General features: G+C 51.6%; 2 protein-coding genes and 1 long non-coding RNA gene across 29 annotated transcripts in view; 2 read left to right on the forward strand and 1 right to left on the reverse strand.

Annotated features, from left to right (window-relative positions):
* LOC102117579 (uncharacterized) overlaps positions 1-2,365 on the reverse strand; it is a 33,881-nt gene extending 31,516 nt beyond the window's left edge. For all 13 annotated transcript variants that reach the window (XR_012419587.1, XR_012419586.1, XR_012419585.1 and 10 more), the window contains exon 1: positions 1,990-2,365. This is a non-coding gene — a long non-coding RNA (uncharacterized lncRNA). The remainder of the gene's footprint in view (positions 1-1,989) is intronic.
* Positions 1-12,412, forward strand: part of GNAS (GNAS complex locus) — a 71,724-nt gene that overhangs the window by 9,049 nt on the left and 50,263 nt on the right. For 4 of the 12 annotated variants that reach the window (XM_065523346.1, XM_065523345.1, XM_065523347.1 and 1 more), the window contains exon 1: positions 4,199-6,863. The exons of the other annotated variants lie outside the window; for them this stretch is intronic. In XM_065523346.1, coding sequence (XP_065379418.1) covers positions 4,733-6,863 — 2,131 coding nt within the window. In that variant the 5' untranslated portion in view covers positions 4,199-4,732. Of the gene's footprint in view, positions 1-4,198; positions 6,864-12,412 lie in introns of those variants that run through there. 12 annotated transcript variants of the gene reach the window in all.
* The window catches only part of LOC107126444 (neuroendocrine secretory protein 55), a 64,321-nt gene that overhangs the window by 9,049 nt on the left and 42,860 nt on the right, over positions 1-12,412 (forward strand). The gene's annotated exons all lie outside the window — the stretch shown is intronic.

A 12,412-nucleotide genomic window follows, 5' to 3' on the forward strand; every position in this document is an offset into this window, starting at 1 on the left:
TAAAAACGTCCCTGGCAAGGTTAGGCCCCAGATGACGCTGCCCACTAACATCCAGCACTGGCCATCTCCATCCAGATCAAGGTCTTGTTTCTCTCTTGAGTTAGCAAAATTATCAGCCCTCAGGAGGATCACCAGACAAGCCAACCAATCAGGCCAATCAAGGTGGACCCAGTAAACCCACTAGCTGATCACCCCCAGCTCTTACTATACCAGATTCCTCAGGTCCCTGTGGCCTTTCAGGTGCCACAGGTGGGTCAACTCCTCGAATATCTGGCCACATTTCTGGGGTCCCTGACCCCACTACTGATGTTTCAACTCCTAGCTCCACTCACCTAAAGGACTTAGGTTTTTCAGAGACTGGTAGCCAGTCACTACAGAGAAATAACAAGAGTGGGAAAATGGGGGAATATCAGGGTTAAATACTGGGATTTATCCTTCCTAGTCTTAATTTACCTTTAGATTAAGGCAATTCCTATTCAAATCTAAGGGTCCTTTCTCAGCTTATAGTGGTGATTTTCAACTGGGGGCGATTTTGCCCCCCAGAGGACATTTGGCAAAGTCTGGAGACATTTTTGGTTGTTAAAACTAAGGGGATGCTACTGGCATCTAGTGGGTAGAGGCTAGGGATGCTGCTCAACATCCTACAATGAACAGGGCAGTCACCACAACAAAGAATTGCCTGGCCCCGAATACCACTAGTGCAGAGGCTAAAACACCAAGTCTAGATAAAATGTGCTGAGTGGTTCTGAAACCCCTTCCTCTGGTGTGCTCCCATCTCTCCCTTCTGAGTCCTCCCTGCTCACTCCTGGACTGTATCCCTTTTTCCTGTCCACTGCACCAATTGTTCAAGATTCTGTTACCAAATGTATTTCTCCCCTAAAGAATTTTCTGACTCCATGAATTCATCTTTGTAAGGACGATTGCCAATTTGAATGTGTGATCTTTATCTTTTTCTAAATTTCAGACCTTCCCTCCCTAAATTTCAGATTTCCCTGCAAAAATCTCTATCCCAACTGCTCAAAGTTCCTTTAACTCTGCCATGTCTAAAACCAAATCAGCACTGCCACCTTGCCAGTCCCTCCCACTGACTTCCCTGTCCAACTCCCAGTGTTTCATCCATCTGGGTGACACACTTTGGCTCCTCCATTTTTTGTGTCTTTCTAGCAATAAGAGGTGCTCCAGGAGGATCCTTTGGGACCCCTCTTGAGTGTTATCCTTCAGCATTCCTGCTTCCTTCACCGTGCTAGGTCTCTCCTTTAAACATCTCCTTTGTGCATAACCCCTTTCCTTTGTTCTCTCTCCATCAGGATCATCCTCCATGCTGCTTCTGCCTTTCCTAAAAGTAGGCTCAAATCCTCACTTGCAGAACAAAAAACTTTCAATATCCTTTCTGTTTCCTGCCAAAATAGCCTTAAAGTGCTTGCTCTCATACTCCATGCCATCCTCAGAGAGATTCTATCTAATTTCTCCTGACTTTTCTCCCCCTGCTCCTGAAGAGCCAGCCAAGGTGGCCAGTTGTGTTTACCCAGCCACGCCCCATGTTTCTTACCATTATTTCCTTTGTTCGTGGTGGGCAAACCGTCTCCCATCCCCCACTACTACCTTCTATTCATAGCCAAGGCGTCTATCCTTCCTTGGAGGCCCATATAAAAAGCCATTTTCTCCACCAAGACTTTCAAGGTCCCCCCAAGTGGAAGTCTTTTCTTTCATTTTTATGCTGCTCTACTCCCTAGGATGAGGAATTGGTATTTGCCTAACCTTTTTTTTTTAATCACCTCGATGCATGTGCTCCCCTGGCAAAGAATCATGATACCAGAAAGAATGAACAAAGGGGTCCCACAGACCCATGAGGGTGTCGAACAGAGACCCTGAACCCGTTCCTCGACAAATGGTGCTTTGGGGGTGAGCGCGAGGCCTGACGAGAGCAAACCACCCCTTCGGAGCACCCATCGCATTCTCCCTGGGGCTTCAACCCCAATGTCTACTGACCTTCCACTTGTGCAGGCTCAGCATCCCTGGGGCCTCAACTCCTTAGCCATCCTGGGCTGCTGCTCGCAGTAAGCCCTCTCCTTGTAGTCCTGGCCCTCTACCTCCCAGCCCTGGAAATCTTCTTGCTCCATGCCTCTCCCGGCAGCGGCACCCCGTTGGCTAGGTTAGCCTGCCGCCATCAACGCACCCAAGGGTTGGCCCCTGGGACCCCACCTCTCCCCCGAGGCTCGGCAACCTGTGGCATGAGGAAGGGTGACCCCACGGCGCTAGCGGTCCTCGTGGTCTTCCAGGCCTAGCCGCCATACACCCGCCCCCCAACGACTTCCAACCACCCCAGCAGCACAACCTCTTCGGGCGTTCCAACGCGGCGCCCCCTATTGGACCTCCCACCCATATCCGGTTTCCGGTCTGACGCCCCCTGCTCATTCGCCAGGCAGCCGTGATTGGCATGACCCCAGCCCAATGGCTGACCCGGCACTGGGGTCGTAGGGGAGTGAGTTGGTGCTGGGACCCAGTTGGGCGGCGGTTCAGTGGATGCCTCAGTGGCTAAGCCGTTTTGTGTGGAGTTAGTTGGCCAAAGTTGGAATCAAAGTTCAGTGTTGACAGCTGGAAGTGTGTAGACCCATAGAGCTAAAGCGACATATCTTTGGGGGATCCCAAACGTTTACCGGGGTCCTACTGTGTTCGCCTCTTTCCATGCTGCGTGGCCACGTGGATGGTGGATGCAGGGTGGGGGGGGGGGATGCGCGGTGCCTGTGGTACCCTGGCTCTAAGAGGGATGCGTTAGACTAGACGGTATCGCACCGTGCAGTGGTTCGCCCGCCTGCAGCTCCCATACAGCAGCCCGTGCTGTGCGCCCTGCTTGCTGCAGCCCGCCCTGTGTAACGCTCATCCAGCCTCTCCTCCCGCAGGACTCTGCAGGTCAGGTGACCCCCTGCCTCCTGCCCAGCTGCTCTGTGCCTAGACGTGGTTCACCAATCTGTCTTACTGGTGAGACCGACCTGATGCGCACCTGCCGGGTTTTACGTGACCCCCTAACAGCAGCTTTTCTCCCGGGCTCAAATCCCTCTGCAGACCCCAGACCAGAGCATAGCATGTGCACACACCAAGGTCACCAGGTGGTTTGGGTATTTACCTTTGGCTAGCTCTGAGCCCACCGCAGCATGGTAGCGGGAGCGCAGCTGCGCGGGCAACCGCCGGGTTTGTGGCCGGTTGGCGGGCTCAGTGCCGCCTCAGTAGGCTCTAGCAGTGGAAAACTAAAGCGACTACCCTAAGATACCCATAGCGAGAGGAGAGGGGCTGGAAGGGTGCTGGAGACAGGCTGTAGTGGGGCTAAAGGAGCAGACTGACCGGTGCTGCGGCCGGCACCCGAAGCAGCGAGCAGCGCACCTCAGCTGCGGTTGCCGCGCGGCATGGTGTTTATCTGTGGGTTCAGTGCCCACAGCGTTGTCCACTCTCGAAATCACCCTAAACCGGCCATAAACGCCAACCAAAATCCCCTTTAACCCTTCCCTAGAACCGCAGGACCTGCGAAACTCTGCGGCCGCTTTGTGGGGTCCCCCTCTGCGCAGCACGCCCCCCACCCCTCCATCGGTGCCACCGCAGCTACTGCCTAGGGGGCTTTGCTCTTGGTGGTACGCACCCGAGACCTTCTTATTCCCCTGCGTCACCATCCACATAAACAAGGGAGCACCCTGCTTGCGCTGCGTGGGCCACTGCGGAGACCCCTAGAGTGTGATGAGGGTGGGGGCTGTTAAAGTGCTTTACCGGAGCCAACCTCAGCAAGCAACAAACAAAAGCAGTAAAAAGTACACCCAAGGCATTTAAAAAACAAATTGTGTGCTCGCATACTCGGCATCCCCTCTCCCTCGTCTCTCTCTGCTTCTCTGGTGGGCTCACGACCACCTGTCGCATCCCCACGCATGCCTGTGCCCCTTCTCAGGCACCAAAAGCCTTGCGCTCTGGACTAGGGGCTTGAGATCCGGAGCTGCCTGGAGGCTGGGGGCTATGACTCAGTGTTTCAGGGGTATCCTGGGGTGATGAAACCCTTCTTCAGTCCCCCCTCCCCCGAGGAGTCGGTTGGGTTGGGGAGGGAGGATTTCAGCTCCTGTACTCCAGCGTCCCGAGGCCCACGTCTTGCGTCACGTGTCCCGCAACGCAGGAGAGCTTTCTCTGGCCAGGGGAGAAGCGAGGAGAAAGATTCCAAATCAGTCAGGGAGAGGAGTGGAAGGAGCCAAAACGTCCCTGCGAGGCCTGCGCTCGTCAGCCCCCTTACCCAAAGTCCCGGGCCGCGGCGCGAGGAGCAGGATTCTGGAGCTGGAGCCAGCTCGGCACTGGAACCGGCGTCCTCTGGTGGCAGCGAGAGAGCGCTACTGGCGATTTTCGGACCGAATCGGCACGCTCGTCAGATCCAAGCAGGCGGGACTGGCCTGGAGGAGAAAGAAAGAGAGAGGAGGGCATAAGGACAGACCAAGGAAGAGGGGCTGGGGGGCATACTGAGGGGATAAAAAGTGGCCAGAAAGGAGCCAAGACTCCACCAGCAACAATTGAGTTGCTTCAGCCTCAGTCTAGGGTTCCAGGCCTTGAAGCCCCCCAACCTCACAAGGGTTGGAAAGTGAGGCTGGTGAACTTTCCAGCTGGTACTTTGATTTAAAAATAACAATAATAATTTTTTCACCCTAGTTCGGTTGGGTGCTCCGTCTTACGGAGCCCCAAACTTATTTTGAGAGGCCGCCACCCTGTTATGGGCGTGCGCAACTGCCTCCACGGCAATAATATGTCAGGACAACGCGATATCCCCCCTGAAATCGGGGAACAGCCCGATCAACCATCTTTGGAGGCCCCAGGGGCAGCTGCCCCCGGTGCTGGGCCTAGCCCAGCCGAAGAGATGGAGACCGAACCGCCTCACAACGAGCCCATCCCCATCAAGAATGACAGCGAGGCCTGTGGACCCCCAGAGGTCTCCAGGCCCAACTTTCAGGTCCTCAACCCGGCATTCAGGGAAGCTGGAGCCCATGGAAGCTACAGCCCACCTCCTGAGGAAGCAATGCCCTTCGAGGTCGAACAGCCCAGCTTGGGAGGCTTCTGGCCTACACTGGAGCAGCCTGGATCCCCCAGTGGGGCCCATGCAGGCCTTGAGGCCTTCGGCCCAGCATTCGTGGAACCTGGAGCCTTCAGTGGTGCCAGACCAGGCCTGGGAGGATACAGCCCTCCACCAGAAGAAGCTATGCCCTTTGAGTTTGACCAGCCTGCCAAGACAGGCTGCAGTCAACCTCTCTTACAGGTCCCAGACCTTGCTCCAGGAGGCCCAGGTGCTGCAGGGGTCCCCGGAGCTCCTCCCGAGGAGCCCCAAGCCCTCAGGCCTCCAAAGACTGGCTCCAGAGGAGGCTACAGCCCTCCCCCTGAGGAGACTATGCCATTTGAGCTTGATGGAGAAGGATCTGGGGACGACAGCCCACCCCCGGGGCTTTCCCGAGTTATCGCACAAGTTGACCGCGGTGGCCAGTTCGCGGCAGTCGCGGCCTCGAGTGCGGTCCGCCTCACTCCCGCCGCGAACGCGCCTCCCCTCTGGGTCCCAGGCGCCATCGGCAGCCCATCCCGAGAGGCTGTCAGACCTCCTCCTAACTTCACGGGCAGCGGCCCCCCGTTGGAGATCTCCGGACCCCCGCTCGAGATTGGCAGCGCCCCCGCTGGGGTCGACGACGCTCCCGTCAACATGGACAGCCCCCCAATCGCGCTTGACGGCCCGCCCATCGAGGTCTCCGGAGCCCCAGATAAGAGAGAGCGAGCAGAGAGACCCCCAGTTGAGGAGGAAGCAGCAGAGATGGAAGGAAGCACAGCCGCTGATGCCGCGGAGGGAGGAAAAGTCCCCTCTCCGGGGTACGGATCCCCTGCCGCCGGGGCAGCTTCAACGGATACCGCCACCGGGGCAGCCCGTGCAGCCCCAGCGGATCCCGACTCCGGGGCAGCCCCAGAAGATCCCGACTCCGGGGCAGCCCCTGCCGCCCCGGCCGATCCCGACTCCGGGGCGGCCCCTGACGCCCCGGCCGATCCCGACTCCGGGGCGGCCCCTGACGCCCCGGCCGATCCCGACTCCGGGGCGGCCCCTGACGCCCCGGCCGATCCCGACTCCGGGGCGGCCCCTGACGCCCCAGCGGTTCCAGATGCCGGGGCAGCCCCTGACGCCCCAGCCGATCCAGATGCCGGGGCAGCCCCTGAGGTTCCCGCGGCCCCTGCGGCTGCTGAGACCCGGGCAGCCCATGTCGCCCCAGCTGCGCCTGACGCCGGGGCTCCCACTGCCCCAGCCGCTTCTGCCACCCGGGCAGCCCAAGCCGCCCGGGCGGCCTCGGCAGCCCCTGCCTCCGGGGCCAGACGCAAGCTCCATCACCTTAGACCCCCCAGCCCCGAGATCCAGGCTGCCGATCCGCCTACTCCGCGGCCTGCTCGCGCGTCTGCCTGGCGGGGCAAGTCCGAGCGCAGCTGCGGCCGCCGCGTGTACTACGATGAAGGGGCGGCCAGCAGCGACGATGACTCCAGCGGAGACGAGTCCGACGATGGGACCTTCGGATGCATCCGCTGGTTTCAGCATCGGCGAAATCGCCGCCGCCGAAAGCCCCAGCGCAACTTACTCCGCAACTTCCTCATGCAAGCCTTCGGGGGCTGCTTCGGTCGATCTGAGAGTCCCCAGCCCAAAGCCTCGCACTCCTCCAAGGTCAAGAAGGTACCCCTGGTGGAGAAGCGCAGACAGATGCGCAAAGAAGCCCTGGAGAAGCGGGCCCAGAAGCGCGCAGAGAAGAAACGCAGCAAGCTCATCGACAAACAACTCCAGGACGAAAAGATGGGCTACATGTGTACGCACCGCCTGCTGCTTCTAGGTAATGCGGCGGACTCTGCCTGCGGGCAGCAGGGCCGCCGGGGAACTGGGTAGGGGGTGGCAGGGCTGCCTGCTGGGGCTCGGGGCTCGACAGTGGGAGGAGGGGATCCAGCCAAAGGCGGGAAGAGCTTGCTAGAAAGTTCCAGGGAGGGACCCTAACTATGCCCTGGGAGCGGGAGGGGATCTTGGGTGGATTCGGGTGGCCGAAGTATATGCCCTCCAGGGAGAAAAGTGATGCCGAGCGACACTGAGGGTCGTTTCCGGCTGGACAGGCCAGCGCCAGCAACCGTAAGCTGGACAGGCAGGGGCTTTCAGGTGAGCCAGGAACTGCCGGGGAGGGCCCCGGGGCTCCCCTGGCTAGGCTGGTGGGGTCCATGGTGGGCTAGGGTCTTTGGGAAAGGCGCGCCCCCGCCTCGCCTGGCACGGCTGCTTGGACTCAGACAGCTTGTCGTTGGTGTGTGTTGGTGTCCATATTCTGTGTTCGCCTGTGCATGATACGCTAAAGTGTCTCCCGTTCCTATCCCGGCACCCCCAAATTACCCGGCGACTGTGTACTTGTACTTGGGAACGGGCTGTCTTGTGGTTTGCGTCATGGCGCGGGCAAAAAACTTTCAGTGTTCGCACACTCTGGTGGTACCTGCGCCTGGGCGCTCTGCGGTGAGCCGTGCGGAGTACGCGCGGGGAAGGTGGCGGGGCCTCCCGGGAAATAAGCGGGGCCCCTGTCCTGGGGGAGCGGGGGATCGCTTTTTGCCGGCCTCCGTAACCTTGTTCCTGTATGTCTTTCTCTCTTTTTCCTTTTGCGCTAAGCGTTTCCTCACTTCTCATTCGTTCGCCAAACCCTCCCGCCTTTACAGTTGAAAAACCAGACACACAGGTATCTGGGGCGCCCGGGGCTGCACACATCAGTGTTCAGTATTCTGCACACACTCAGCTCGCCTGGTCGGGGGATGGGGGAGAGGGGAAACAACCTGCTGTAGGCAAGTCTGAATCCCAAACCACGTGGGGGCTGGTTCCAAGGGGGTGGGCGTGGCTGTGTTTAAAAAATATGAAATAATTTTTTTTCCTAGCGAAGAGCCTGAGGTAAGCCAATTATTTTTACAAAGAGTACAGTAGGAGGGGCTTGGTTTAAAAAGATGGGGGTATGTGTTGGGAGTGGAATGTCACCTTTGTGTTTGAAATGCAACTAAAATAAAAATTTTCCAAAAATGCGCTGAGTGTATTTGAAGTGTGTGGACAAAGTATGGCAAAACCGTGAATATGACTTGTGAAACACGTAAATGTTTGCATGTGAATTTTTCCAAGCAGCTTTAGCTGGGGGCAAAGAGGCTTGTCAAAGGTAAGGTCTTCTGCAAATTGGCTCTGGATACAAAAAATATATAAAGGTCTTTTGATTACAGAAGTTAAAAATCATGATATTCTCATCAGGAGGGTATTCTGGTGGCCTTCTACCTTCCCCCTCCTCTGCTCACATTTCCCCACCTCTTGGTGCCCTCCCCTCTCCAGGATCCCCCTCCGCAACCCACAGCAAGACCCTCTCCTGTATTTCCCAGTCTTTCCGTGGCCATTTCCAGTTCCCCACTCCCCCAGCCCCCCAAGACTTCTTAACTTCAAATCTGGGGCATTAACTATTTTTGCCACATTTAATCAAATCAGCAATTAGCAATGGTCTGAATATGTGGTTTAAATGAAAACTTTCAAACGAACTTCACAAGCTTAATTTTTACATTTTATTCTCTAAGACCTTTCAAGGGATTTCAAGATCACAGTTTTTAAGACTGTGCTACATTTGTTAAATGTGTTAGAACTTGTGACGGTTTTTTATTAATGGCATTATTGGCATGTAACTATGCTACTGTGATGTGGCTCTCACAAATCACAATTTTAGATGTGAGGATCATTTTGTGTATGCCCATCCAGGTAGATCATAACATTATCATTTACCCAAAAACATATAATATGGTAGTTGTTTTAAATTTCAAATGTCTCAGCTACACTAAAGCTACCACACATTAAATGACAATGCACTGGTTTCCCTGCAGACATCTGATTTTGCCATAACAGACCCATTTCAATATTCCAAGCACAGCTCAGATTAGTGTTTAAAATTTACCCACATTATTTACCATGGAAAACTGGTTGTAAGCAAAAAGAATTGGAGGTCATCCCCTTTCTGTATATATCCTGGGAAGCAAACCTATAAATTTGGGGTGGGAGGACACAAATAGGTACAGACAGGAGACCCAAGTGACAGTGTGCACCTGACCCCTAATTGTCAAATTGGTAATGTGCCTTACATGCAGGGCTTCAGTTGCCTCCTTTGTGAAATGAAGCTTTCCTAGCAGATCTCCACTAAGGAATGCTTTGCCATGATTTGAGTCTTCTATTCTTCCTGGGGGTGGGGGTGGAGGAGACACAGTCCACTTACATCAGGACTGGAGACTTATACCATAGATTGTGCAGCCATCAATCCTGCAGCAAACTGTCCATGTTTGGGACCAGTCTTAAGAACATTAGAAGTTTCCTTTGTCTCCCCTTATTTTGTCACCAGGAGTAAAAATTAACTTTAACAAAAGGAATATTTGGTAGGGTCACCTTGCACCTTGTCCTGGCTTTGTTCTTGGGTGCTGGTGGCCAAACACCTTTGGATGCACATAGTCCAGAAGATGGGCTGGTAAACCATGAGCCATGTCTAGCATAAGCCTGAAATACAATAGCCAGTGTTAGCTGCTAGCTGAAACTGTACCACTGCAGTTTGTCAAAGCAGGCTACAGTTTTTGACCAGGCTTCCTTTTGCAGAGGTGACGTACCTCCTCTGGACCTGAATTATTGATTAGGGACAGGGAGAGGAGGAAGGATGAGGACTTACTCACAGGTAGGACAAGACTTTTTACTAACTTTCTAGTCCCAACATATAAAACAAGACATCCATCCATACATCCCTACCACTGAAAATGTAGATCAAATGGCTGTCTTTTGATATGGCTGCTAATTTGTGACATGCAGATTCATCTGTTGCTTGAAAAATGTTTGTTTATGTGCTTATCCTTTCTGTTTGTATTGCCTGGACTATTTAATCTCATTACAGGGAATCTTAAGAAATAAAAGAGAGAGAGAGAGAGAGAGAGAGAAAGATAGATACAAATCAATAATACGATTAAAATTCTAAAACATTTAAAGAGTTCTTTTTAAAGAAGCCTTTTTCTTCTTGCTTAACACTATCCACCAATAGACTGTTTCCATGTTTCTGTTACGTTTTAAAATAATTTTGGTGGCTTAAACATTTTTTAAAACTTCATTTAGGTGTGATTTCCTCCTTGTTTAAGAACTGAAGGGGGCTAATAGATCAGAGTTTCTTAGTATCTGCCACATTTATTAAAATTGTGTAGGCAAATGCTATATATAAGAAAGGTTATTCTGCTATGATGCTTTATTTATACAGCGAATCACAATTAATTGTATGATTATTTATTTATGCCACCAAGTGCAACAGTGATGCATTATATCCCATCTTGCAGAAGCGCCTTTTTATTTTTATTTTCTCTTTCTCTCTCTTTTTTTTTTTTTTAACATACAGCCATTTTTCTGTATTCTAAATGCCTCCACTGAGCTTTTGGTATGGTGGGAAGGATATAGCCTATCAGGCCACAAAATTTTGGAGTCCAGATAGATTTATTATTTTCTCTTCTCAGTCTCCTAGTAAGATTCATGCTTCTCAAAGTCTGAAATTCTATCTTGGTTTTAATTCTTATAGATTTTTCTCAAAAAAAATTTCCCATATAGGTAGATTAATGTTTAAAATTTACGCACATTATTTACCATGGAAAACTGGTTGTAAGCAAAAAGAATTGAGGGTCATCCCCTTTCTGTATGTATCCTCCTAACTTGAAAAGGAAAATCTCACTGCTCTCAGTATTATTAGTAACCAGTAATAATAATATAATAACACATTCTGATTACATTTTTGTTTGGTTTGAAACGAAGTCTCGCTCTGTTGCCCAGGCTGGAGTGCAATGGCAGGATTTCTGCTCACTGCAACCTCTGCCTCCCAGGTTCAAGCGATTCACCTGCCTCAGTCTCCAGAGTAGCTGGGATTACAAACGTGTGCCACCATGCCTGGCAAATTGTATTTTTAGTAGAGATGGGGTTTTACCATGTTGGTCAAGCTAGTCTCGAACTCCTGACCTCAAGTGATCCACCCAGTCTCCCAAAGTGCTGGGATTACGGGGCTGAGCCACCATGCCTGGCCACGTTTTACATTTTTTAAAGCCTTTCATCTAGTTATATTTGTCTCTTGAAACGGTCCTGGGCAATAAAAACTTGATAGGGCCCCATTTCATAGGCAAATAAACCAAAAGCTCAGAAATTAAATATCAGGCATTTTTTTTTTTTTTTGAGAAGGAGTCTCGCTCTGTTGTCCAGGCTGGAGTGCAATGTCATGATTTTGGCTCACTACAACCTCTGCCTCCTGGGTTCAAACGATTCTCCTGCCTCAGCCTCCTGAGTAGCTGGGATTACAGGCGCCCGCCACCACACCTGGCTAATTTTTGTATTTTTTTGTAGAGACGGGGTTTCACCATGTTGGTCAGGCTGGTCTCAAACTCCTGACCTTGTGATCCACCCGCCTCAGCCTCCCAGAGTTCTGGGATTACAGGCGCAAGGCATCGCGCCCAGCCTTCAGGCACTTTTAGTCAAAGACTGCTAAGTAGGTAAAGGATCTCAAATTTCAAATTCAGATAAGATAATGCTTACCAGAAATGTGATGGTAAGCTATAAAGCATTATTTAAATGTAAAGCATGATTATTCTAAGTATACTATGTGCTCTTAAAATCCCTTGCCAAATGACACGTGTCGAGTAGTCTGCTACTTTCTGAATTATAGCCAAACTCACAGATCCCTGCTTATAAATGTCCATTAAGTGTACATGAAATGTGAGCTCCCCCATTTCTGAGATGGTTGTCATTGCTATGGTGATATTTCATTTCCCCATTTGCTTTAACTCATCTGCCAGCACTGCAACATTGCAGCCTTAGTTTGTTGGGCCACTGTTTCCTTTTTTTTTTTTAATGCAGGTTTTCTTTAAAGTTTTTTTTTGTTTGTTTATTTTTTATGCAGGTTTTCTTGAAATTTTGTTTTGTTTTGTTTTTTGTTTGTTTTTTAGCAGGGTCTAAAGCTTTTCTTCTTATTTAGGTTTCCACTAAGTAATAATTAATCATTATAATAATAAAATGCAGTTACTTTTCTGCATAGCTCTATTGTAAGTATAGTGTTAGAATGTTTAGAATCCTGGTCTGGATCTCATGATCTTATTAAAATAACTCTGCTCCATAGTCTTCCTAGTGATTTTTTTTTTTTTTAAGTACGTCTTACTTCTAGTCCAGGCTAATTTCTATTTAGCAAGAGTCAGTGTATGGTCTTAGAAATCATCTTGGACTTTTATGCAGGAAAGTTAGTTGTTGTTGTTGTTGTTGTTGTTTTTAAGATGGAGTCTCACTCTGTCACCCAGGCTGGAGTGCAGTGGCACTATCTTGGCTCACTGCAACCTCTGCCTC

The sequence above is a fragment of the Macaca fascicularis genome, chromosome 10 (genome assembly GCF_037993035.2).
Source record: "Macaca fascicularis isolate 582-1 chromosome 10, T2T-MFA8v1.1".
Classification (NCBI taxonomy): domain Eukaryota; kingdom Metazoa; phylum Chordata; class Mammalia; order Primates; family Cercopithecidae; genus Macaca; species Macaca fascicularis.